The sequence below is a fragment of the Urocitellus parryii genome, chromosome 3 (genome assembly GCF_045843805.1).
Source record: "Urocitellus parryii isolate mUroPar1 chromosome 3, mUroPar1.hap1, whole genome shotgun sequence".
NCBI lineage: Eukaryota > Metazoa > Chordata > Mammalia > Rodentia > Sciuridae > Urocitellus > Urocitellus parryii.
Window position 1 is genome coordinate 100,838,024 of NC_135533.1, and position 27,668 is coordinate 100,865,691.

Sequence of the window (27,668 nt, forward strand, 5' to 3'; positions counted from 1 at the left end):
AGAAGTTCAAGACTATCTTGGACAACATAGTGAGTCCTGTCTCAAAACAAAAATAAACCAAAATTCTTAGGACAAATTAAAATGAAAGCATAAGAAAAAAAATTTTAAAAAGTTTCTTCTAATATCTGAAAAGCTGCCAAATAATCCAGTGATTTTAGAGGGAAGATTTCATGAAGGCAGATTTTTTTCCAGTAAATAAAATTTTCCTAAATGTACATACTAATCAATTAAGCACCATTTAAAAGGAGCAGGCACTAAATGTATTTTTGCAGGAGTAGTGGGGCAGGAGTTGCGGAAGCAGGTGGGGGTGACAGAGTTGCCAGTGCTGGGAATACCTGGATACTGTGTGGCCACTTTGGTCTCTCCCATAAACCTGCCTGCAACTCCCTGCAAACACACAGCTTCTCTGAGGCAGAATGAACAGGGTCTCTTGTGCTGATTTCTCCTTTGTTCTTTAGGGCCAGCTCCCCAGAGAAACTTTCCCTTATGCCACATCACTCCTCTCATTTGGTCTTGCATTATTTTTCTTCCTGACACTCTCCCTGATGGATACATTGTTACCTGTTGAGACATTTCCATTTGTTTTCCCCATTTAATATGCTTGTTCCAAGGGCAACTGGTCTGTGGGTCTGTTCTGGTGAGAGGGGGGGCGGGAATCCACTGTTCAATCAGAGAAGACTCCCATGTTGCAGGCCTGCCATATTTGTTCAATGAACTAAAGATTTCCCCCAAGAAACAAAGTACAAGGTTCAGGGAGGAAATTTCAGCAATGTTAAAAATTAATTGTAGGGTATGCCTGATTGACTAGTGGATAAACTAAATATGGTATGTCCACACACAAAAAAATAAAAGGACCAGAAATATACCTCAGTGGTAAAGCAACCCTGTCTTCAATCCCCAGTATCCCCACTTCAAAATACTGTATGATTCCATTTATGTAAGGTACTCCTGGAAAAGTCTAACTCACAGAGATAGAAAATAGAAAGGGGGACTGGGGTTGTGACTCAGCGGCAGAGCGCTTGTCTTGCACCCTGGGTTAGATCCTCAGCACTACGTAAAAAATAAATGAGTGAAATAAAGGTATTGTGTTCAACTATAAAATAAATATTTTAAAAAAAGAAAGTAGACAGGGCTAGGTGGGTGGGGATGAGGAGTTAGTATTTAACGGATATGAGTTTCTCTTGGGGAAGATGAAAAATCCTGAAGAGGGATGGTGGTGGTGGTTGCACAAAATGCATGTACTTAATGCCACAGAGCTGAACACTTCAAAATAATCAAAATGATATATTTCGTTATAAGTACTTTGTCACAATAAAAATAATCATAATTGTGGGTAATCGGAGAATGTGGTCTTTCCTTTCCTTGGCGTAAGAAAAAGTCCAGAATACTTAAAGGGTGATAATAGCATTCGAAAGGTCCCAAATGATCAAAGAGAAGCTATTTCTTACAGGAGGAAGTTCTCAATAGTGACTTTTCAAGGGAGGTGACCTGTGGGAAAGAGAGAATTCAGTGGTGAGGGTAGCAGTTTGTTCAGGATTTTTTTCTGTTTTAATGAGGGGCCTCTCAGGTCCCTATCAAGAGCCCGGTCCCTTAGGTGACACCCAATGTCTCGGCCTCCCCGCTGTGTCCTTCCTCATCCCGCAGCAGACGCGAAGAGTTAAAGGGTTCGGTACGAAGGGAAGGCGGCGAAACTAGCCTGGCCAGGACCAGGCAGGAGGCGAGACACTCCTGGGTCTGGAAGGGCCCGAACTGAACCGCCCGCTGACCAGGCCTGAGCAGCCATCAGCCAGGACCCGCGCACTCTGCTCCGCCCCCGACAAGCCCCGCCCAGATCCCGCCTTCCCTAGTCCCCGCCTCCTGCTCGGCCACACCTCCCTCCCAGCTCCGCCCCGGCGCCCCGGCCCCGCCCCGCCCCGCCCCCGGCGGACAGCGAGCAGGAAGCGCGCGGTGGCTTCGCCGACGCTGCCTTCGGAAAGGTGTGGAGGGGGCAAGGGGCACAGTTACGGTGTAGTCGCGTCTCCTGTCATCCGGGCAGCCCGCGGTCCTGGCCCATTTAACTGCTCTGCGCCGCGCAGGCCCATGGACACCCCCGCCCGAGCGCTGGCTCGGGGCTCCGCTGCTCTGGCCTGGGAGGCGGGGCCGGCGGCGCGGCGTCATGCATATGCATGAGCGGCGCGGCGGCGGCTCCATTGTGCCCTCGGAGCGGGCGGCGGCGCGATGGCGCGGGCGGCGGCGGCCCAGGGGCGGCGGGCGGCGTGGAGGGCGGGCTGAGCGCATGGAACGGCGCGGGCCGGGGGCCGCCGCGGCGAGGGGCCGCGCCAGGCCGGGAGGAGGTGAGCGGGGCCCCGGGGGTTGCGCCTGGCTACGCCGCCTGCGGACAGGTGCGGGGTGGCGGGGGCGGGCAGGTGCGGCAGGTGCGGACCGGCAGGTGCGGCCCCTCCCCCGAGGTCCCCCCAGGCCTGCTGCAGCGCCTGTGGCGGGTTTCGCGGCCGGGTTGGAGGCCGTGGACTCTGCCGCCCACCTGCAAACACCTGCCACGCTTGCGTCGTGGTCTTGGGCATACTCGTCTCCGTGGGTGTCTGGTTCGTCCCATCCTTACCCCGAGCCTTTGTTGGGGGTTGGCCGAGGGGTATAAGCGGCCTTCAGGCTCCTCCAGAGCTAAGGAAACTGATCCGGCCCTCGCCCCAAACCTGGCGGTTCCTGGCTGTGGGGCCAGGCGGTCTCACCTTCACTGTGCGACCCTCTCTTCCCACTTGTGTGCTCACCGTTAGGGGTCCTTGGAGGTCGTCACAGACCAGAGGAGAGAATGCGCTGCTCTTGGGTCGGACGACACTGACCTGTCAGTCCCCAGCTGTGGTTTTCATGAGGCCACCCTTGTCCAAACCTGACATACTGAAGCTCGGGCATGAGGGTGCCCTACTCTCCTGGCATGCCTTGTCTCTACCCCCTCCCAAGTGTCCTGGTCGCCGCTGCCCCCAAGATATCCTATCCCCCACCACCCAGTGCTTTGTTTACCCCTCCCAGGTGCTCTATGTCTCCCAGGTGTCCTGTTCCCTCAAGGTATCCTATCCCCACAGCCTGCTGCCTTGCTTACCCCATCACCTTCCCTGTCCTCAAAAAAGAAAAAACAAAACAAAAAACCCCCTCTCTGCCTAGTCCCCTAGGCTCTGATCCCCTTCTCCCTAGGGTATCCTCTTTCCAGTAGTTACAAGAACATCCTTGGTGATGTCTTTAAGTCATTTGTGTTGTAGCAGATTTCACAGGGACACAAACAAAACATGTGACTTGTGGATACAGATAAGGTGGAAGACTCATCACCAAGTCCTGGCATGCTAGAACTGAGGGCATCCCTTGACACTTGAGAGTGGTAACAGGAGAAGTGAGGGAATCTTAACTACATCCAGCAGTACTGAACTGGGGCCCTTGTCACACCTGGCGATGATCACAAGCTTGGAAGTAGGAGTGAAGAGAAAGAGCAGGGGAGGACTTTGGGAGTGTAGGCCCAGCATGTTTGGGGAGCATCCTCATTATTAGGATTGATCTTCAAGGGCTGGTGACAAAGACAGTCATGTCACGTGTCTGCAGTCCTAGAGTGGCTACCAGATACCCATTTTACACATTGTAAACTGAAGCCAGGTTTGGGTTGTCCCTTTAGCCATTCACTGAAATGCCCCATGCCTGGACTATTGGTCAGTGTTTATTCTGAACTTCTTGATGAAATCTGATATCCTGACTTTTAGCCCCACAGTGAGGCCAGTCAGTGTTGTGGCCTCCCAGGTAGGGGAGGCAAGACTTCCAGCTGCCTGTGCACATGATCACTTCATCTTTTGGCACTGAAGACCCTGTTCCTCTCTCACTCCTGAGCTGTCATTTCTTTTTTCTTTCTTTTTTTTTTTGGATTCTTTTTGTGAAGGGGATCTCTTTGTTGCCCAGGCTGGTTCCAAACTCCTAAGCTCAAGTGCTCGTTCTGTCCAAGCCTCCTGAATAGCTGGAACTATAGGCATGTACTAGTGTGGCAGGCTCCAAAGCTGTCGTTTCTTGAAGACCTTTTGACCCCATCCTCTCTTGAGTTGGCTTGACCCTAGATACTTGAAGGCAGAGAGTCTGCTTTGTTTTCAACTTGTTAAGAAAGGGTGGCCTGCTTCAGAGAGTCTGCCTACTGACTAGTTGTGGCTGCTCTGGGACACTGGGGAAAGAGGAATCTGGGGGGAAAAAATTCTTTTTTTTTTTTTCCCCAGGAATTGAACCTAAGGGGCACTTGATCCCTGAGCCACATCTCTAGCCCTATTTTGTATTTTATTTAGAGACAGGGCCTCACTGAGTTGCTTAGCGCCTCACTTTTGCTGAGATTGGCTTTGAACTCGCACTCCTCCTGCCTCAACCTCCTGCACCTCTGGAATGGAAAATGAGTTTTTTGAAGTCCTATTTCTGGAGGAAAATGTGACTTGACCTCTAAAAAGACTTGTTGCCTTCTAGACTGACCCCAAGCCAGAGCACCTATGTTCAGGGCTCTAGCTTTCAGCTTAATGAGAGTATGGGAGGAAAGCCCCCAGGCAGGCCAGACCTTGAGTGACCTGGCCTCTTTCCCAGCCTTTCCTGGGAGGAGAAGGTGGGAGGAGGGTCTGAATTCACAGAACACCGCTCTGTGGTCAGGAGCAGAGGGTCATAAGATACCAGACCCAGGGAATTGGGGGATTTACAGAAAGAAATGCCCTCAGGAGACCAGAGGTATCACTTCAGGAGTTTGACAGGAAATCCTCTCAGTTTAGAGAGGAAAACTCAAGGGGAACTGGAAATGTCTGTGGTCTCTGCCCATAGCAGAGAAGCATTGTAGGTGGAATTCCCCAGTCCCATGTGACACATGAGGCTGCTAAGGGCTCCTCTTCATCCTACACCTACTCTCTGTCTCCCTTCACCCCAGCTCTCTGCATTTCCTAGATCTGAGGCTCCCCTAGTGTGGTCAGCAGAAACTGTAGCACCTACAAATGTGTTAGAAATGCAGGCTGGTGTCCTGGCCCAACCTTTTGATCCAGTGTGGGGCAGGGCATCCTCTCATCAGTCTGAGAGTTGGTTTTCATGCACTGAAATTGGGGAACTGTTGTCCTGTGTAACCTGAAGTGAGGCAGAGGACTCTGCTCACTGCTTGATTTCCTCCCTATGCTGCTTGGCACAGTAAGATGGGCTGGGCCAACCCAACCAGCTTTGCCTTGGGAAGGGTTGTCAGGACAGCTTTTTTTTTTTTTTTTTTTTTTTTTTTTGGTGCTGGGGATTGAACCAGCTGAGTTATATCCCTAGCCCAGGACAGCTCTTAAGAGGGTGGTGGTGGTGCTGGTGCTGGTGGTGGTGGTGGTGGTGGTGGTGGTGGTGGTGGTGGTGGTGGTGCTGCTGCTGCTGCTGCTGCTCCTCCTGCTCCTGCTGCTCCTCCTCCCCCTCCTCCCCCTCCTCCTCCTGCCCCCCCACTTCTTCCTAGGTTTATAACTAAAAATTTTGTTTTGAGGTAATTGTAGAATCAGTTCTTAAGAAATAATACAGAGGTCCCTTGTATCCTTTACCCAGTTTCCCCCAATGGTAACATTTTGCAAAACTGTAGTATAACATCACCGCAGGACACTACATTGATACAGTCCACAGGCTCCTTCCTGTTGCTGGCTTATATTCATTCCCACCTCCCTCTTGCCAAAATTACAAATTTACCTCTCCCACTACATTTAACCCTGGCAACCAACAGTCTGTTCATTTCCCTGATTTTGATGTATCAAAAATGCCAGGTAGGTGTTGAGAGCCACAGCCGAGTTGGGATGGCGCTTGGCATTTTGCCAGAAGGAATGGTTGAGAGGTGACACCAGCAAGCCATTAAGATGATAATTAAGTTAACCTGTGTATAATTGCTGTGACTGGATGATGCTGGATTGAAACAGGTTGTGTATTCAGTTGTATATAGACTCCTGCTGTGCGGCAATAGGGCGGCTCCTGCTGCCCGCTACTTTTGAGTTCTCATGGAGCCCTGTGGAGAGCTGGGAGAGTTCCCAGGGAGTGCCTGTGGAGTGCTGGTGGAGTTCTGGAGTTCGGCAATAAAGTAGTTCCTGTTTGAATCTACAAGTGCCTCGTGGCAGCTCGGTTATTTTGTGCCCAGCCAGACTGTGGCAGGTAGGGCTGGAGGTTGTGGCTCAGGGGTAGAGTGCTTATCTTGCATGCAGGGGACACTGGGGTCTTGCATGTGCGGGACACTGGGTTCCATCTTCAGCACCACATAAATAAATGAAATAGAGGTATTGTCCATCTACAACTTTAAAAAAAAGGCTTTAAAAAATGCCAAGTAAAGGAATCATATAATATATAGTCTTGGCGATTGGCTTTTCCCGTCTTGTGAATATATAGTCTTGGCAATTGGCTATTGGCTTTTCCAGTCAGCATAGTTCCCTGGAGATTCATCCAGGTGGTTTTGTGTTATCAGTAGTTCATTTCTTTTTCTGGCATCCAGGCTATGAATGTATCATAGTTGATTTAAGTATTCATCCACCAAAGGACATCTGGGCTGTTTCCACCCTTTAGCTGTTAACAATGGTTATTACAAATAATTCTTCTATAAACATTCATGTATAGGTTTCTATGTGAATATAAAGTTTTCATTTCTCTGAAGTAAATGCCCAGTTGCTATGTCATAGTTTAGTGGCTGAGTATTTAGTTCTGTAAGAAATGGCTAACCCACGCTTACCTAGCATGTGTGAGGCACTGAGTTTGGTCTTCAGCACCACATATAAATAAATAAAATAAAAATGTTGTGTTCATCTACAACTAAAATAAAAATATTTTTAAAAAATGGCAGGTGGTACACACCTGTAATTTTAGCTACTCAGAAGGCTGAGGTAGGATTGCCAGTTCAGGGCCAGTATGGGCAACTTGGTAGGATCCTGTCTCAAAAAAATTAGAAGAGCAGGGGAGGTAACTTGGTGGTAGAGCACACTTGGGGTCAATGCCCAGAAAAGAAAAAAAGAAAAAGACAAAAAAGAATAGACTACACTTTTATACAGCAGTGTGCCATTTTACATTCCCACCAGCAATGAGATATCCAGTTTCTCCTTGCCAGCATTTAGTGATGTCACTATTTTTTAACTATTCTGTTAGATGTATAGTGATGTCTTTTTGTGGTTTTAATTTGCATTTCCCTGCTGACTAGTGATGCTGAGCATCTTTTCATATGCTTATTTACCATCTGTATATCCTCTTTGGTGAAGTGTCTCTTCATGTTTTTTTGGTGTATTTTCTAATTGGATTTTTTTTTTTTTTTTTGAGAATTCTTTGTACATTCTAAATACTAGTCCTTGGGTTGGATATGTGGTTTGCAAATGTTTTTTCCATTCTGCAACTTGCTGTTTCATCCTCTTAACAGGTCTTTCTTAGAGGGGAAATTTATTTTTTATTTTTATTTTTTGTGGTGCTGGGATTGAACCCAAGGACACTGTACCACTGAGCCACACCTCTAGCCTTTTTTATTTTTTATTTTGAGATAGGATCTCACTAAGTTGCCTAGGCTGGCCTCAAACTTGGGATCCTCTTGCCTCAGCCTCCTGAGTTGTCACTGGAGTCACAGGGGTGCACCACTTGAGATGGGGGGACAATTTTTTTTTCTTTTTTGCCATGCTGGGGATTGAACTCAGGGCCTTCTGCCTGCTTGGCAAGCACTCTTTCACTAAACTACCTTCCTGTCCTAAAAAGTTTTTAATTTTGGGGCTGGGGATGTGGCTTAAGCGGTAGCGCGCTTGCCTGGCATGCGTGCGGCCTGGATTCGATCCTCAGCAGCACATACAAACAAAGATGTTGTGTCCACCGAAAACTATAAATAAATAAATATTTTTTTTAAAAAAGTTTTTAATTTTAATGAAGTACATTTCATCAATTTTTTTTCTTTTATGGATTTATGTTTTTTGGTATAAAGTCTAAGAACTCTTTGCTTAGCCTAGATCCCAAAGGTTTTCTCCTCCAAATTTTCCTAAACTTTTTATAATTTTGTGTTACCAACTATACCTAGGACCAAGTTTATTTTGAGTTTAATTTCAGTATAAGGTGTAAGGTTTGGATTGTTTTCTGTTTTGTTGTTTCCCCAGCGCTGGGGATCAATCCCAGGTTCTCATGCATGCCAGGCAAGCACTCTACCATAGGGCTACATCCCTAGATACCCCCATCTCACCCTGGGTTTTTGTTTTTTGTCTTGTTGTTAGTTTTTCTATAGATGTCCAGTTATTCCAGCACAATTCGTTGGAGAGACTGATCTTCCTCCACTGAATTGCTTTTATATCTTTGGATATATTTTGTGTCTGATTTCATAGTTCTGTCCTTCTGTTAGTACCACAGTCTTGATTATTATATCTCTATTCTAATTCCTGAAATATTCACAGTTGCTGCAGATCCTACCCAACAGGTCTGGGAAGAAGTTTCTGCCTTTTGGCAGGTCCCCCTTCCTAGTGGGTCATCATCCTAGGAAAGGCAGTGGGAATAGGGATGCCAGCCTCCCCTTGCATGGCTGAGCCATCCTAATTCCCTGCTTTTTTTCTGGCCTGAGCTTCCTGGGTCAGGACTTGATTTGAGGAGGGGCTAAGGGATCTGGCTACCTCTGAGGACAGGGGACCTGACTCGTGTAGCTGGGACATCCCTCCACTACCTCCTTCTCCTCTAATTGGTTTCCTTTCCCACAAAGCCTATTGCTGGGTATGGGAAGGGCCAGTGGAGGTCCAGGTGTCCCATTTGCCAAGGCATGGCTAAGTCACCTCTCATTCTTACCTGTTCTGAGCCCTTGGATGCATGGTTCACCTTTGCTGAGGTTCTAGGTCAGTATTTGCAGAGCAGATAAGGATGCTTTACTTCAGCCAGTACTGAGATATGGGTGAGACAAAGTTAGGTGGGTGCTGGCTTACCTTCATGTCAGATACCTTCTTTCTCCTGGGCAAGAGATTGGCCCTGTAAGTATTAGGGTGGCAAGATGGGAATCACAGGAGGTCAGCATGCTTTGGTGTGTGTGTGTGTGTGTGTGTGTGTGGCAGCCTTGCAGCCCCCAAAGGCTGTGAGATCCAGGGTGAAACATAACCTGGCCTCCCCCAGGAGCTTCCTGAGAACCACTTACCAGTTGCCCTATGTGCCTCTGTAGGGGTGACCTATATATATTAGAACCGAAGGTAGTACCAGTTTTGGGTAAAGGAGGCAGTATAGGAGTGGGGCCTAGGAGTGTCTGGGCCTGGCTTGAATAAGGGTCTTGCTTATGGCAGTGTGAGGAATGTGGCACTTGGAAACAGACCAAAGATTCCTGTGGCTCACTAATTGGGGCAGCAAATTCAGTACAGCAGGCTGAGTTCCATAGTATTGACATCATGTCCTACAAGTACCTGCCTGTTGTACTCTCTTGACCTGCTGTCTACTATGACCACATCCCTGTGGTCCACCTACCCTGACCCTACAGAGGTGGTTCAGCATCCCTTTCCCCCACCCCTGCTTATAATCACCTGCCACATCGGGTCCCTTCCAAGGCTTTGGTGCCTATCAGTCCTCCACTTGTTGTGCTCTGTGTGTCTCTGCCTGGTTGGAAACTTACTCTGAATGTCACAGATGGGCCTATAGGGGTAGGACTGCTTGCATGGCCCCTGTGCCTGCAGTTTCAGGCAGCCCTTCGTCCCGTGGCATCTGAGTCAGTTTTGAGGTTCCCTGACCTAGAGCCCCTATGCTGCTCTCTTGGTGAGAAGGACCTGCCAGCCAGAGGCTGGGCTGCTGGTCCATATACCCTGCTTCAGCAGGTATCCCACATCCCCCTCCCCCATGCCAGGCTGGAAGGTAGCTGTTCTGTACCTGCTTCTTGACCTTTTCAACCTCTTATTTAGAGCCCCCACTAGCTTTGCCCCTCTCCAGGTCCCTGCCCAGGTTGATCAAGATCCCAAGTTGGTGATGCCCTTATTGGCCCTGTGTCCTCCCTGCCAGCACCTCCTGAGGGGCTTCTGGCAACCTGTTCTCTATCCCCGAATCACTATGGGGTGACTTTTTTAATAGCTTTACATGGATGGATATCCAGTTCTTGGTGTGGGGGAGAGTGTGGCAAGTTTTTGGAATCAGTCTGTTTCCAGGGTGGATCCAGGGGTTCTGGGTGGCAGACCCTGGGTCAGAAAGGCTTCATGCCAGCTTCTGGGCTGGGTGTGAGGCACAGAGGTTGGGCTGGTGAGCCAATATCAGCCTCTTCCATTGTCCTACCTACCACTGGAGCTTAGCCATCCCTTGCAGAAGAAGGGGCTGGCCTGGTGGCCCTGGGCTCTTTCTACTCTGCTAAAAGGGTCTCAGGTGGCATCTAAGTTCACATCCTTTCCCTCCTGTCCAGCAGCCAGAGCAACAGAGTCCCAGATAAGCACTGGCAGACCCGGTCTGTAGGGCTGCTCTATCGCCAATGAACTCCATGAACCCCATGAAACCTGCCCTGCCCCCTGCGCCACACGGGTGAGTGTGGGCTCCTGTGGCCTGTCCCTTGCAGGCCCTGTGCTCTTGGGCACCTGTGGCCTCCTGACCTAGGCCTCACCAGCCACTCTTCCTGTAGTGATGGTTCATTTGCATACGAGTCTGTGCCTTGGCAACAAAGCGCCACTCAGCCGGCTGGGTCGCTATCCGTGGTCACTACCGTGTGGGGAGTCGGCAACGCAACACAGAGCCAGGTGAGCACCTACCTGAGTCCCTCCCCCAAGCAATGAGAGCCTTGGGCAGTGCCTTAGAGCTCTGAAAGACAAGGAACTTAAATGGGGAGGTTGGGGCATAAAGATGGGGCTTCCTGATTCTCTCAGGTCCTTGGGTGCTGGTTCTTTCACACTCCCATGGGTTTTCTTCTGTCTACAGCCAGCCTCCACAAATCACCCCAACCTGACCTATGGGCAGGTACTCCCCCACCGCCCACGCCCCCACCCGTCCCCTATACCACCACTAACCAGGTCTTTTGGTTTCTAGTACTTTAGTGCTAAAGCTTGAAGAGGGTGCTTTAGCTGGTTCCTTTTGGTGATTCCCACTTCCTTGTAGGTTCTGGGGAACCCCATGGGCCCTGCAGGAAGCCCCCCTGGTGGCTCCATGATGCCTGGTGTGGCAGGTGGCAGCTCCGCCTTGACCTCCCCGCAGTGCCTGGGACAGCAGGCGTTTGCTGAAGGTGGTGCTAGCAAGGGCTACGTGCAGCAAAGTGTGTATGGCCGTGGGGGCTACCCCGGGGGCCCCAGCTTCACCACCGGGTAAGCAGGGCCCCTCATCTGACAGATGGCTAGAAGCCATCAACCTGGCGGGCACCTCTGAACTGTTGGACATTGCCTCTCTGCTTCCCCACTGGCTCCAGCAGCTACCGTGGAGAGTCTGGAAAGAACTGGCTCCCCCTAAGTGCTGTGTGGCCCTAGGCTGAGTCTGTGCAGAGAGCGTGGCAGTCCTGTGTCTCTTGCAGATATGCAGGTGGCCCAGGGGGACTGGGTCTCCCCTCACATGCTGCACGACCCTCCGCTGACTTCACACAAGCAGCAGCTGCAGCTGCCGTGGCTGCCGCTGCAGCCACTGCCACAGCTACAGCCACAGCCACCGTGGCTGCCCTGCAAGAGAAGCAGAGCCAGGAGCTGAGCCAATATGGAGCGGTGAGGGCAACCCCCCAACTCCTACCATTTGGCAGCCAGCATGTGTGGGACTTGGCCAGGGAAATCTCAGCAAGGTGTTGGGGTCAAGCATGGAATGTGCTCACTGGGGGCTTATGAAACCAGTGAAAGAGAAATGAGTAGGAAGAAAAAGAGTCTGAAGGGGGAGAGGCCCTGAAACCAGTAGCTAGGGGTACGTGCCCATAGCACCAGTGAGCCATGTGCCCATTTGTGGGGGGAGTGTAAACCATTCTGAATTTTTCTTTTCCCAGATGGGGACTGGACAGTCTTTTAACAACCAGTTTCTGCAGCATGGAGGTCCCCGGGGGCCCAGCGTCCCCCCTGGCATGAACCCTACTGGCATGGGAGGGATGATGGGCCCCTCTGGCCTCTCCCCCATGGCCATGAACCCCACTCGGGCAGGAGGCATGACGCCCTTGTATGCAGGGCAGCGCCTACCCCAGCATGGGTACCCTGGTCCTCCCCAGGCCCAGCCGCTGCCCCGACAAGGGGTCAAGAGAGCATACTCTGAGGTGAGTGTCTTGATTACCCAACCTGGGGCCCTGGGTGCTGTTTCCCCCACCCAAGTGGCCTCAGAGCTGTGGTAAGAGCAGCTCCTACAGTGAGAAAATTGTCCATGCTCAGCAGGACCAGGGGACCCTGCCCCCAGCACATGGGGCACTACTTGCCTGCTGATGCCTCTTCTTTCTGGGGTATTTGCTTCTTCAGGTGTATCCAGGGCAACAGTACCTACAAGGAGGCCAGTACGCGCCCAGCACTGCCCAGTATGCGCCCGGCCCCGGGCAACCCCCTGCCCCTTCCCCCTCTTACCCTGGGCACAGACTACCCCTGCAGCAGGGCATGGGCCAGTCCCTGTCTGCACCAGGCCCTGCAGGACTGCACTACAAGGTAGGGCCAGCTCCCCTGGCCTATGCCAGGCCCACTGTCATGGGAATAGTGGGGACCTTGAGGCAGTCCTGCCCCTGAGGGGTATAGGCTAGCCAGGGAGTGGGTGGAACCTCACAGGGGTCCCAGCCAGTGCAGGGTTCAATTCTGAAAGGAACCTCTACAAGATTCATGAATCTCTCTGGAAATTCAGCAGAGGGAGCAGCAGGCAAGCACTCAAGCCATTCTGACATTCTTTATGGAAAATGTTCCCATTCCCTCTACTTGCTGTAGAGAAACCCATCTAGGGAACAAGCCTTTTCTACTGGTGGTACACCATCTGGGTACTTGGTGGGTAGAGAGCACCTCACTAGGAGTCTGGGTGGGCAAGTTAGTACAGCTGGAGGAGGATAAAAAGGGGAGGTTTGAGTGCACCTGTGTCATTTCAGCCCCTTCCATGTGTGGAGTCACCCCTTTTCTATAGTGGTATCTTTTTACATTTTAATATTGGTAATGTGTCTTATGGAATATGTGGGATATACAACAGAGCATAAAGACTATGCAGATTGGCAGCTCTGTTTGTGGTGAACTTCTAGGATCAGGCCTGGGGGATTCAACTGGGGGCAGGGCCCACATGCACTCAGTTTTCTCTCCCACAGCCTGCAGAACAGTTCAACGGGCAGGGCACCAGCTTCAACGGGGGCAGCGTCAGCTACAGCCAGCCTGGCCTGAGTGGGGTATGGGGCTCGGCTGGGTGGATGGCTGGGAGGCTCACAGGGTGGGCATGTGGACAGAGGGACTGCCTCCTCTCCACCTCTGTTCTCATGTTTCCCAGTGGGTGCTACATGAACAACTCTAATCCACCCATCCTACCATTCTGCTTTAACTGTTTGTGCTCAATCTCTATAGCCTGCCCGTTCCATCCCTGGCTACCCCAGCTCCCCACTGCCAGGCAATCCCACACCACCCATGACGCCCAGCAGCAGTGTCCCATACATGTCCCCAAGCCAGGAGGTCAAGTCTCCCTTCCTGCCTGACCTCAAACCAGGTCTCAGCTCCTTGCACCCATCGCCCTCTGGTGAGTGTTCACTCTAGGGACAATAGCTGTGACAGACTAGGCAGACATGGGGAATACCAGGGCTCTAGTGCCTTGTGGGAGCTTGGGAGAGCAGGAGCAGTTGCTCGATCCCAAGTAAAGCTAAGGTTTCCATCTTAAAGATAGACTGTTTGGTTCTGGGCCTTTACCTTTGTTTTCTATTCATGGCCCTGCGCAGATCTGTTAGAGCTATAGATATCTACAGGAAAATATCCACAGACACAAAATTTTTTATATAAAATTGAAGCCTATCTTTAGCTGAGAACCCCTGCTTCCAAGGAGACCATCACAGCAGAAGTTAGAATCCTGAAACCTCAAATTGAGCAATTGGGTGATGGCCACTGACATCCTGGCCTTCTGGTTTCTAAAAAAACATTGTAAACATCTTCTGCCTGAGTTGGGTTCATGTTCCCCTGTCATAGTTCAGTGGACACTAGGCTGGGTAATTGAGGCAGATGAACATTAGGACCTAGGGCCCAGGGTCTCAGGAGAGATGCTGTCTGAGGCCCTGGCTGTGGGGTACAGCTCAGGTCTTCAGAGCAGACCTGGCGAGGGGCTCCAGGATGTAGCAACCCTCTTTGAGTAACTATAGATGCTCTGGTTGGTGTCCAGTTTACAACCAACATGGTGTCTTGTTACCAGGTAATGGTCCTTGTGATGAGCTGCGGCTGACCTTCCCTGTAAGGGATGGGGTAGTCCTGGAGCCCTTCCGCCTGCAGCACAACCTGGCTGTGAGCAACCACGTCTTCCAGCTTCGAGACTCAGTCTACAAGACTTTGATGCTGAGGTGATCCCCACTGGCCCAGCCCCAGCCCCTCCACCCCCACCCATACTCGGTGTGAAGTCTCTGATCATCCTTTTCCGTTTGCAGGCCTGACCTGGAGCTGCAGTTCAAGTGCTACCACCATGAAGACCGGCAAATGAACACCAACTGGCCAGCCTCCGTGCAGGTCAGCGTCAATGCCACACCCCTCACCATCGAGCGTGGAGATAACAAGACCTCACACAAGCCCCTCTACCTGAAACACGTGTGCCAGCCTGGCCGCAACACCATCCAGATCACCGTCACCGCCTGTTGCTGCGTGAGTATCCTGCAGGGTATGGGCAGGGCTTGGCTGAAACACCACCTGGATCACTACCCCTGGGGTCATGGATGGGCTGAGGATGGGTGGGCCCAGAGCCAGGCTGTGGGCTATTTTCCAGTTAGATTATATTTACTAGATTTAATACTCATGTTGATACTATGAGAGAAACAAAGTTGTGTAGCAAGCTCACAGAGTTCCGTCCATAGGAGGTTCAACATCACCCAGGTTCCAGCCATCAGGATCTCATTTGGACCTATGTAACAAGGGCCTGGGGATGGGACAGCTCAGAATCCTCATTCTGTGGGACTTAGGAGGTTTGAACTAGACACAGTGTCAGTAAGATTGGATGCCATGAGCAGGGAGATATACAAGGCATACAGGTATTTTGTTTTTAATATTTTTTTAGTTGCCAATGGACCTTTATTTAATTAATTAATTTATTTATATATGGTGCTGAGGATTGAACCTAGAGCCTAGGGTTGTTAGGCAAGCTCTCAACTACTGAGCTATAATCCCAGCTCAGGTATTGTTTTTATGGCAAGGTGAGAACTAGGCAGTGGATGAACAAGAACAGAATGCCCAATAGAGCTGTTGAGATGTTTGAGTGTGGGCAAGAGCACCAGCAGCCTGAGGCCAGAGTCTCCTGGGCTCCAGGAAAGTAGAAAGCATCCTGACTGTGCTTTAGCACTCAGGAGGATAGGGCCTAGTTATGAGAAACATGGCTGGTCTGGTCCTCTCCCCTTGACTATCTCACCCCAAACCCCTCCCTTCCCAGCCTGGTACCCCTGACATAACTACTCTTCTCCAGCTGTGTTCCCCAAAATCATGTCCCCACATCCTCCCACCTGTGTTCCCCCTACATACAATATCCCCCACTGTGTTGCAGTCCCACCTCTTCGTGCTACAGCTGGTGCATCGTCCATCTGTCCGCTCCGTACTGCAGGGCCTACTCAAGAAGCGCCTCCTGCCTGCTGAGCACTGCATCACCAAGAGTGAGTGGCCCCACCCACAACCACTGGGGCTGTGCCCAAGCTGAACAGTGTTTCATGTGGCACATCTCCATGTCACACAATGCATTTTCTCCCAGGCTGATGGCAGTAGTTAGCTGATGGCAGTAGTTAAGTAACACCTTGGAGCTGTTGATCATTCAGTGTCCTGGCTGACATCCCCATTCATAGCCTCCCCATGTTGCGAACCCTTTACTCAAATCTCTTCCCCTGTTGTCAGTAAAGCGGAACTTCAGCAGTGGCACTATCCCTGGCACCCCTGGGCCCAACGGAGAGGATGGGGTGGAACAGACAGCTATCAAGGTGTCCCTGAAGTGCCCCATCACCTTCCGCAGAATCCAGCTCCCTACCCGTGGTCATGACTGTCGCCACATACAGGTAGGTGGGTGGTCACTGCAGAACTTTGCCCAAATTTGCTGCCTTTAAAATATTTTGAGCTTGTGGAGCAACCAGAAATTTGAGATCATATTGGATAGAATCTAAACTAGAAAAACTACTTGAGAAAGCTATAGATATCATTTTTAAAAATATGTATGCTTCACAGTCAACAGTTGTACTCCGGCTGTATATCCGACAGAAATGTACACATTATTGTTCATAGCTATATTTGAATTGTAAGAGCTTCAAATAAAAACAAATGTTTATCAACAATTAAAAAAATTGTTTTGAGCTGACACCTCAGCCTCATCCTCTGGGGCAGAAGTGGAATCTGAACACCTAAGCCAACAGGCCATGGACCAGGCCTGCCATGGAGGCCGCTGGGCCTGGCTGCCCCAAGGTTAGGCTTTTGTTTCTTCTAAATATAATCACCATTTTACTCACTTCTCTACTAGCTACTGCGTTCATTGTTAAAAAAGCATAAGGATGTGGGTGTGGTCTTCTTCCTGCCCTACCGTGAAAGTCTCTGTCTTTGCAGAAATACCCAGTGTTAGACAAGAAACTACATTCTCCTCCCTGTTACATGCTGCTCTGTACTATAGTTTTCCCTTTAACATGGTGTCTGGCAATGGTTCCTTATCAGTACAGTTGCCCAACTCTTGCTTTGGTCACAGGGGGCTCCAATTCTGTTGAGATGCTTGGGATGGTCCATTAGAATTATGTTACAGTGGAGCCAGGCATGGTGATATGTGCCTATAATCCCAGCAACTTAAGAGGCTGAGGCAGGAGGATCACAAATTCAAGGCCAGCCTTGGCAATTTAGTGAGTCCCTTACCAATTTAGGGAGACCCTGTCTCCAAATAAAAATTAAAAGGGCTGGGGGCTGGGGTTGCAGCTCAGTTGGTAGAGCGTTTGCCTTACATGTGTGAGGCACTGGGTTCAATCCTCAGCACCACATAAAAACAAATAAATAAAAAATAAAGGTATTTAAAAAAAAAAAAAAAAAGGACTGGGGAAGTAGCCCAGTGGTAAAGCACCCCTGGGTTTAAGACACATTCCAGAAATCCAGAAAACATATCACCCTCACCCTAGCCCACAGTGAGAAATGACCTGTTTCCCATCTCTGCAGTGCTTTGACCTGGAGTCATACCTACAGCTCAACTGTGAGCGAGGGACCTGGAGGTGCCCCGTATGCAAGTGAGTTTCATGGTGTGTGACAAGGGAGAAACTGCCACATCCTCAGAGGCTTTTATAAGTGAAACTTCCAAATACACAAGCCTGTTGGAAGTAGTCACAGCACATACCAGGAAGGGTCAGCTCAGGGCAGAAACCTTTTTTTTCCCCCCCATATTTTCTTAATTGGTGCATTATAGTTGTACATAATGGTAGGATTTGTTGTTATATATTCATACTTGAACACAATATAACAATATAATTTGGCCAGTGTTCCCCAGAGGCAGAAATCATCCATGGGGTATTCTTATTTAGGGTCACCTTGTGCCCATTTCACCTCACAACGTCTTACAGTCACCTTACACAAGGGCAACTTTCAGAGTTTCCTCATGCAGGGTCACCTCATATAAGTTTACCTCACACAGGGTTATCTTCTGTAATCACTGTGTACAGGGTCACCTCACATGGCATCATCTTGGACAGTCGTCTCATGCAGGGTTGCCTCACACGGGGTCACTATGCACAGACACCTCATATAGGTGTTGGGCCTGAGAAGTGATGGGGTCTGGGCCCAGGGTGAAGTTGGGTAAGGCCTTTAAGCCATGTCCCCTTTGTTACTTGTAGCAAGACAGCATTGCTGGAGGGCCTGGAGGTGGACCAGTACATGCTGGGCATCCTGATATACATTCAGAAGTAAGTGTCTTCTTTCTGCCACCCCGTGTCTGTGGCCACCAGAGGGCAGTCCTGGGATGAGTGAGCTCTTCTGAGCTCTTCACTACCCTGGAGTGACTCAATTCCAGACCAGAGGCAGTGCCATGTCCCCCATGTATATCAATCCCAGGCTCCACATCATGCATAGCACCTGAAAGCACTCTGGATAGCAGAGTGTTTGAGTTGAAAGTCTGGTTGGAAACTTCCTTGGGATTGAAGGGCAGCAGGTGCTTGGTAGACAGATGACCAGTACCCATGTGTCCCTGCCTAGCTCTGACTATGAGGAGATCACCATCGACCCCACATGCAGCTGGAAGCCAGTGCCTGTGAAACCTGATGTGCACATCAAGGAGGAGCCAGATGGGCCGGTGCTGAAGCGCTGCCGCACCATGAGCCCTGCCCATGTGCTCATGCCCAGCGTGATGGAGATGATTGCAGCCCTGGGCCCCGGTGCTGCTCCTTTCACCCCCTTGCAGCCCCCTTCAGCCCCTGCCTCCAGCGACTACCCTGGCCAGGGTGAGTACAGCACACACAGCCTCAAACTTCAGGTGACTCTGGACCAGCGACTCATCCTCTCCAGAGGAGTCTCCTGGCCTATGGAACTGTCACTATGCAGGTCATGCACCTGCTTTGTAAACATATCCAACCAAGGGGCTGGGGTTGTGGCTCAGCGGTAGAGCACTTCCTAGCATGTGCGAGGTGCTGGGTTTGATCCTCAGCACCACATAACAATAAATAAAATAAAGATATTGTGTCCAATACAACTAAAAAAATATTTAAAAAAAAAAAAAAAAACCATATCCAACCAAAACATGCCAAGGGTGTCTGTCCTACACATTCCTTTCCAAGGATGTGGTAGTAGAGGTACAGTCTTGGCCATGGCCCTTTCCCCCAATTTAGATAGAGTAAGGGGCTCTTGGCTATAACACTCCCACTGACTGGCTCCTGGCTGGGGTGTCCAGTAGGGACCCACTGTGCAGGTACAGTGTACATTGTTGTGGTGGGTCCCATTCCATCACCTTGGAGGCCCCCACTCCTAGGATCATCTCAAGACCAGTTCCTTCTTGCTGCAATGAAAAAAAAAAATTGTCAAATCATTATTGTCTATGGGTGAGCACTCTTACGTCCTACCTGTGCCTCAGCTGGCACATTACTGGCCCTTCTGCCAACATGAGCCCTTCTAACCTGACTTTCCTCTTGTAGGTTCCAGCTTCTTGGGGCCTGGACCCTTCCCGGAGTCTTTCCCACCCCCCACCCCCAGCACCCCAAGCCTTCCTGAATTCACCCCGGGGCCACCTCCCATCTCCTACCAGTCTGACATTCCCAGCAGTCTCCTGACTCCAGAGAAGTCTGCTCCCTGCCTCCCAGGCCAGGTCAGTGTGATATAAGGGATCCAGGGGATAGGGGTGAGGTCTTTCAGGGAGCCCCTTAGCTGCTTTAACATGTCTTCTCTCCATCTTCAGATGGCACCAGTGGGCCACTTGGACCCAGCCCATAATCCTGGGCCACCAGGGCTACACACCTCCAACCTTGGGGCACCCCCAGGTCCCCAACTGCACCATCCAAACCCTCCCCCAGCATCCCGGCAGCCCCTGGGTCAAGCAAGCTCAGGGTCTGTTGGTGAGCTGGCCTTCAATCCTGCCACAGGCGTGATGGGGCCCCCCAGCATGTCTGGGGCAGGGGAGGCCCCAGAACCAGCACTGGATGTGAGTACTAGGCCCTGTGGTGGGGAGCATGTGGGAGTTGCTGGAGTTGGCTTGTCTGTTGTCCTTGGGTCACTGCTTTGTAGAAGGGAAGACGGTGATCCTTCAGGGAGAGCCAGCCAGATAATGTCAACCAAATGCAGCTCTTATTCATGTGTTGAGTATCTGAAAGTTTCTGCTGCACTCCTTAGAATCTGGCTTGACCTATCTGCTCATTCAGTGGTTCTGCCTCTTGACACATGCATGGGTGGTGTGTGAACCCAAGCTCAGTGCATGAAAGACAGGGTTGACCATCCCTGAACCATGGTGGAAATTCATTGAAGTTCCACACGAAAAAGATTAGAACAAGCAGTCCAGAGCAGAAAATTCTAGGGGATTGAAGTTCTGCCATCTATATTCTGCCTGAGAATCACCTTGGGGATCCCCTTTTAGGCCTTTGCACCTCCATGTACAGTTGGGCCACCTTGGATGGGCACTCTAGTGCCTGGTAGTATTGAGCACCATGCCAAGAGCTATTTCTGACCCCAGAACAGCCTTTCACTGGGATATCTCAGACAACTGTGTAGGCTGTCAGTGAGGCCCAGGAATCCATCAGTAGATGAGGGGCCACTTAGCATCCTTGCTGGGCCTGGGAACAGGGCTTGGATGCAGGGGCAGTATGGCCACTTGGGCATGATGGGTCTGAGACCAGAGTTGCTAACATGTTTGCTTTGTCCTCAGCTGCTCCCAGAACTGACCAACCCTGATGAGCTGCTGTCCTACCTGGGCCCACCTGACCTCCCCACAAACAGCAATGATGACCTGCTCTCTCTCTTTGAGAACAACTGATCCTGTGTTAACCCCTGGCCTAGCAGGGACACACTCAGAGACATCACCACAGCCTGCCCTCCTCTCCAAGCCCCACAGAACACCTGGCACTCTTCCCCAAAATTCCTCATCAGATGTCCAGAACCAGGGTCTGCCACTGTTGTCCCCAGCCCTGAACTGTAGAAGCAGCCTGTGCTCTAATGGAGGGGCCCCTAGACCACCATCACCCTCCCTCCACCAGGCTCACTGCTACAGAATGGTTTTTGCTGAGGTGCCCTGTCCACCCACTGCACACACACCCTGTGCCCCTAATCTCACAGCCTTGCATCTTGTCCTTCCACCCTTGCCTGCTCCCACCCAGCCTGCATCTCGTCAAGCATTGACCCTTCTGTTTCCACTCCTTTTTGGGAGAAGAGTCGGGTGTGCAATTTGGCTGACTCTGTGTCCTTGGCCTGCAGCTCCAGTGGCCTGTGCCCTGCAGCCCCTGCTCTCAGAACCAAGCAGAATGCATAGTTCAGGGGCCTAGAGCTCTTGCCCAGCCAGCATTGTGTGGTGTGGGGTTCCTCCCTCCACCCTAAGCTTCAGGCAGAGGCTGGGGGTGGGGGAGCTATAAAGCACAACAATGTACATAGTGTAGAAACACTAACAGCTGAGAAAGGGAGGGGAAAGCTATTTAAATCAGCATGTTCCTCTGTTGTACAGCCAGCCCAGGCTTCCCTGTGCTTTCTGCCCTTCCCGTGTGCAGACAGCTGGGGGAGGGACAGTGCAGTGGGAGGAGACTGAGCTTTGGCTGGCTCAGGGTGGGCTCGCAGACTCAGCTCTGTGTGATATTTCTCCAGTGGGCTGCTCTCCCAAGTTCCCCTTTTCTGTGAAAGTGAAGAATTAGTACAGCTGTGTTTTTTAAAACCACCTCTCCATCTCCACCCTGTGGGCCCACACCCAGGTGGGGAGGAGGAAGCCGCTGCATCTGCTGGCTTGGGGCCTGCGTGTGCAATCAGGGCTCCTGACCCTGTCCTGTCTCCTGTCTTCAATCTCTATTAAAGGACTCCCTCTTGGTGGGCCTGAATGAGTCCCTCCTTCGTGCTGGGGGCACTGTGGTCTCCCTTGGGGACCAGGCCCAACCCACAGCTGGCTTTTGGTGCCCTACATCAAGCTCTGATGTTCTGAACCAAGCCTCAGTTATTCCTGCCCCATGGTAAATTTCCTTTTCCCTGGAATTTTCCAAGTTGGCTTCAGCTGGAGAGTTATTTTGTAAAGTGTCCCAGGCTTGCCTGGGTGACATTTGCCATCATGTCACCTTTCCTGGGTGTGTCCTGGGGCAGGGAGCCAGTTGTCTTGGGTGCCCCAACCCAGTCAGGGGGCCTGACAAGCACTAGGCTGTGTCCCTAGGAGGCCTCTCTTTGTTGCCGCCTGTGGAGGGTGCAGAGTTAATCCTGGCTACCATCTGCCCATGCAGTTTGGTAGGATCCAGGTGTTTCTTGTCCTGAGTCCTTCCTTCCCCCCCCCCCCAGGGCCATCCCATCTAGCAAGAGAAACTAGAACTGTGAGGGAAATAGGAACCCAGGGAGGAGGGGAGTGCCTGGTATTCTTGGCCAGCTGCCACAGCCTGTCTTGGAGGAGGTGCTTGTCTGGGAGCTTGGAGGCTACAGGGGTAGAAGGAAGGGAGGTGTCAGGATGGGAAGGTCCTCTGGCAGCTCTGAGTGCCAGTAACATTTGAGACTACACAGGTGGGCCTTCTTGACCCCTAAAGAGCCTTTGTTTCCCAGTTTGCCCTTTCAAGCCCTGAGAGCAGAAATGGAGAAAAACGTAGGAACAACAGTGGGCCAATGCCAGAGCTAAGAAAATGTGGGAACAGTGCTCAGCAGAGTCCCCTCAACTACAACCCATTCTGGGGGAGTGGGAAACAGGCCCCCCTTACTTGGGGTGCCACTTCATTGCTGTGCATCACCCATCCCCACAGCCTGTTGCAAGTCTGGGTGCTCCTAAGTAGAAGAGAGAAACCAGGAGACTGGGACCAGCAAGAGGCTGCAAACTACCCAAAAGTCCATCCTCAGAGGGTGGATAAGGGATTACTGTGCCAGAACATTCTAGACATGAACAGGTCCAGAAACAATGTGAAATAAAAGGTGTAGAAGCTCTAACAGTACAATGCCATTCTTCTAAAGCTCAAAATCAATATGAGTTGCATAGGATCTGTACATATGTACTAACAAAGGAAGGGAAGGGAATCCACACATGTTCACCTGTGGAGACGTGACAGGTGCACTCAGGGAAGAGCAAAGATGCTGGCGAGGCTCTAATCTTCAAGGTGAGTGGTGGCCTCCTGGATTTTCACCTGCGCTTCTCATGTCAGTATATTCCCATGTATGTGCTAAGTATATGCAGCTTGAAAAGAAGCTGACTGGGCCTAATAGAACCACCAATGTGAGGAAAACACATTTTCCTCAAGTTCATAGAGAATATTCTCCAAGATTGACCACGTCTCAATAATTTAAGAGATTGGAATCCTGTGTTCTTTGATGGAACAAAACTAGAAACTTATAGCAGAAAGAAAACTGGAAAATTCACAAATTATGAGAATTAACAATCTTTAACAACCAATCGTCAAAATCATAAGGGAAAATTTAAAGTACTTTTGAGATAAATGAAAACAAATTGGAACAGGATGCACCAAAAGTTGTGTTAAGGGAACTTTATACCTGTAAAATGCCTGTATTAAAAAAGGATAATGAGGGCTGGGGTGGTGGCTCAGTGGTAGAGCACTGGCCCAGCACATGTGAGGCACTGGGTTCGATCCTCAGCACCACATAAAAACTAAAAATAGTTTTTAAAAAGAGTGAGCCAGTTCAGGTGTGATAGTGCATGCCTGTAACCCCAGCCGCTTGGAAGGCTGAGGCAGGAGGATCACAAGTTCAAAGCCAGCCTCAACAACTTAGGCTGTAAGCAATTTAGCAAGGCCCTGTCCAAAAAAGGGGGGGGCTGGGGTTATGGCTTAGTGGTAAAAGTGCCCCTGGGTTCAACCCCTGAACCTAAATAAATAACAGCTCTATATCTCAAGGAATTAGGAACAGGACAAACTAAACCCAAAATTAGCAGAAGAAATGAAAATTAGTATAGAGAAAAGAAAAATTAGAATATAAAAAGTTGATTCTTTGACAAGTTTAATAAGCCATTAACTAGTAAAAAACAAACTTTTTTTTTCTTTTTTTTTTTTCTTTTTTTTTTTTTTGCAGTAGTGCACACCTTTAAATCCCAGTGACCCAGGCAGTTGAGGCGGGAGGATTGCAAGTTGGAAATCAGCCTTGGCAACTTAGACTGTCTTTAAAAAAAAAAAATGCTGGGGGCTAAGGATGGCAGAAAGCCTACAAGTTCAATCCCTGGTACTGGAAGGGGTGTGTGTGAAGGGGGTGGCGACAAAAATAACTGGTCAGTGAAAGTGGGAGATTGGGGGTATAACTCAGAATGTTTGCCTAGCATGCGCAAGATCTTGGGTTCAATCAAAAGAAGAAAAAATGGAAATGGTAATACAAACTTTACAAAAAGGATTATAAGAAAATATTACAAACAGTTTTGTTTTTATGGTTCTGGAGATTGAATCCAGAGCTTTGTGCATGCAAGGCAAGCAGTCTACCAACTGAATATATCCCCAGCCACATGAACAGTTTTATGCTAACAAATAATCTAGATGAAATGGACAGATTGGTAGACAATGAAAAAACTGACCCTAGAAGAAAATCTGAACAGAGCTATAACAAAAACATAGACATGTTCATCAAAATCCTTTTAGGGCTGGGATTGTGACTCACTGGTAGAGTGCTTGTCTAGCATGTGCAAGGCATTGGGTTCGATCCTCAGTACCTAAAAATAGGTAAAATAAAGGTATTATGTCCAACCACAACTTAAAATTTTTTTTAAAGCCTTAAAAAATCCTTTCAACAACAACAAAAAAAAAACAGGACTATATGGTAAATTCTGCCAAACATTGAAGAACAGACAGCAGGCCTTCTCGAACTCTCAGACATTGGAGAGGAGGGAACACTTTTTAATTCATCTGGGAGGCTGGCCTCCCCTCTCACACTGCCACAATCCCTTCCACTGGGCCTCCCCTGCAGGGAGCAGCTTCCCACTCTGCTCCTTTAGCTTTACCCACTCAAAGGCTCCTTGCCACCTCCAAGCTCCCAGTAGCCATTGAAACAGTCTACATGCCAGCACTGGGGACCATTCAGGGCAGATCTGACCTAGGTTGGTTCAAAGAGAGGAGCCAGGAACTGGTGCTGTGACATACACCTGTAATTCCAGTGACTTGGGAGGCTGAGGCAGGAGGATCACAAGTTCAAAGCTAGTCAGCAATTTAATGAGGCCCCAAGCAACTTAGCAAGAACCTGTCTCAGACTAAAAAAGGGCTGGGAATGTGGCTCAGTGGTAAAATGCCCCTGGGTTAAATCCCTAGTACCCCCCCACACACACACACACACCAAAAAATAAATAAATAAAAATCAGAAAGTGGAATACATAGATGTGAAGTACAGTGGGGTTTGATATGTGCATACACCTGTGTTCCTGCCAGCCCAAACCAGGCTGAACCCCCAACCCTTAATTTTACTGGATCTTCAACAGTCTTGAAGTCAGTCTTAGGGTCTATTCCTTTTGTTAATACTTGTTGAAGCTTGGATTTTTAGATTTATTTTCATTTATCTGTAAATTATTCCTGTCTCAGCTGTGACTCGACAGAATTAATGGAAACCCCTTCCCACCCACCAACATCAGCTCTTCCCTGGTTAGGCCCTCCATTGCTCTAAGTCTTTCATGGTGTATTAACCAGGACTCTACAGGTTACAAGTGAGAGTGGCTGATTCAAACCACTTTAGGAAGGAAGGGGCTCAAAATAACAGTTCTGAGCCAGGTGCTCACGTCTGTAATCACAGCAGCTGGGGAGGCTAAGGCAAGAGGATCACAAGTTCAAAGCCAGCCTCAGTAATGGCAAGGCGCTAAACAACTCAGTGAGACCCTGTCTCTAAATGGAATACAAATAGTGTTGGGAATGTGGCTCAGTGGCTGAGTGCCCCTGAGTTCGTTCCCTGGTATCCCTACCAAAAAAAAAGTAACAGTTCTGAAAGGGACACTAAAGGCCATAAGGACAGGTGAGGGGGGCAGAAACACCTCTGGAAAAACCTTTCAGCCTCTGTGTAAGCTTCATTCTCACACAGCTGCTCTGTGTAGTTGGGGCCTGGGCTTCTAAATCCTACTTCTCATTAATGCACTCAGATCCTGACTGTCACTCAATCTGATTCCAAGGTGAAAATCTCAGGAATGGGCTCTGGTTGGCTTGCCCTGATGGGCCCAGCTACAACTTGAGTGGAGTGGGGAGCACTCGCCCAGGATGAAGAACTGTTAGAAGAGGGAGTACAGGAAGCCTCCCATGGTCCTTAAGATGAAGTCTCAATTTCTGGCCCCTGCCAGTTTCAGGCCTCCCCAGCCCCAATACTGAAAATCTCGGTGTCTTCACCTAGTTCAGGCTTTGGTGGACCTTTCTATCCTGGGGAAGGCTTCTGCTTCTAGAATATGTGGGACCTTCTGCTATAGCCTCATTTCTATGAACCACCTTTCACAGTCCTTGCTCTGACAGATTAAATAGTGACATGATTATTTTTTCCAACTTTTTTATTTATGAAATGTACCTTTGTAAAGTCAAAAAATAGTACAGGGCTCGGGTTGTGGTTCAGCGGTAGAGCACTTGCCTAGAATGTGGGAGGTTCTGGGTTCCATCCTCAGCACTGCATAAAAATAAATAAATAAAACAAAGGCATTGTGTACAACTACAACTAAAAAATAAATATTAAAAAATAGTACAAGCACACACATTACCTTGAGATGCTGCAAGTGTTACTATTTTGCCACATTGTTCTTTGTTCTGGGCTCTGCCCCAGACCCATGTATATTTTTTAATACACACGCTCACTTTTTTTGTTACCAATTTAGGAAAGTAAGTTGCAGGCAAAATAAACACTTAATCTCTAAATAAATTTAGCATGCATCTTAGAAAAGTAAAGATGTTCTCATATTACCACACCTGAGAAAATGGACAATAATTCCATAGCATCATGCTATATTCATATGTTCCAATTATAACTGTTATTTTCAATCCAGAATCCAATCCAGGTTCACATTTTTCAGCTGGTTGTTGAGTTCCTTTAGTCACTTTTTTTTTTTTAGAGAGAGAGAGAGAGAGAGAGAGAGAGAGAGAGAGAGAGAGAGAGAGAGAGAGAATTTTAATATTTATTTTTTAGTTATCGGCGGTCACAACATCTTTGTATGTGGTGCAACCCGGGCCGCACGCATGCCAGGCGAGCGCGCTACCGCTTGATCCACATCCCCAGCCCCCCACCTTTTTTTTTTAAAGAGAGAGACAGAGAGAGAGAGAGAGAGAGAGAGAGAGAGAGAGAGAGAGAGAGAGAAGAAGTCACTTTTAATCTAGAGCAAAATTTGTGTTGGAGGCAGTTAACCAGGGATTAAACCCAGGGGTGCTTAACCACTGAGCCACATCCCCAGACCTATTTTGTATTTTATTTAGAGACACAGTCTCTTGTCTTTGCTGAGCCTGGCTTTGAATTTGCAATCCTCCTCCCTCAACCTCCTGAGTCTCTGGGATTACAGGCCTGCATCACTGCGCATGACCCCCAGCCCTTTTTATTTTTCATTTTAAGACAGACTCTTGCTAAGTTGCTTAAGGCCTTGATGAATTGCCAAGGCTGGCTTTGAACTTGCAATCTTTATGCTTCAACTTCCCAAGACGCTGGGATTATAGGTGTGTGCCACTCTGCCCAGCTTAGAACAATTTTTTTCTAATACATCCATCTTTCACACAGTTCAGACATGTTGCCATGTATGAGCTTCCTTTCTGGTGTCATTTACTCCTTCAATCACTGTCCTGTTTCTTAGAGGCAGGTCTGGAGCCTAATTAAACATTCTTGGGGGCTTATGGTACAGCTCAGCAATAGAGCACTTGCCCACATACTTGAGAGCCTGCGTTCAAACCCCAGCACTATCAAAAAAAAAAAAAAGTTGACCAGAGGAAACTCCAATTTTTTAAAAAATTGCTTTTATTTTTTAAATATATGAGAGCAGAATGCATCACAATTCTTATTACACATATAGAACACAATTTTTTATATCTCTATTTGTATATAAAATATGTTCAC

At 49.3% G+C, this 27,668-nt stretch overlaps 1 protein-coding gene across 7 annotated transcripts; it reads left to right on the top strand.

The window, feature by feature from the left end:
- Positions 1–1,918: 1,918 nt before the first annotated feature.
- Zmiz2 (zinc finger MIZ-type containing 2) lies at positions 1,919–21,524 on the top strand. 7 transcript variants are annotated; one of them, XM_026399449.2, is made up of 19 exons: positions 1,919–1,976; positions 10,358–10,470; positions 10,568–10,682; positions 11,038–11,240; positions 11,444–11,627; positions 11,897–12,157; positions 12,354–12,533; positions 13,169–13,246; positions 13,419–13,587; positions 14,248–14,392; positions 14,477–14,687; positions 15,577–15,682; positions 15,918–16,075; positions 17,205–17,272; positions 17,873–17,941; positions 18,231–18,475; positions 19,163–19,332; positions 19,423–19,665; positions 20,383–21,524. In XM_026399449.2, the coding sequence occupies exons 2-19, from the start codon at positions 10,421–10,423 to the stop codon at positions 20,488–20,490; spliced, it is 2,763 nt and encodes a 920-aa protein (XP_026255234.1). In that variant the 5' UTR covers positions 1,919–1,976; positions 10,358–10,420; the 3' UTR covers positions 20,491–21,524. The 7 variants fall into 7 exon arrangements, with proteins under 7 accessions (XP_026255234.1, XP_026255235.1, XP_026255233.1 ...); XM_026399450.2 differs by having other exon boundaries at positions 1,958–1,976; positions 10,355–10,470; XM_026399448.1 differs by lacking the exon at positions 1,919–1,976 and adding an exon at positions 2,248–2,333.
- The last annotated feature ends 6,144 nt before the right edge of the window (positions 21,525–27,668 follow it).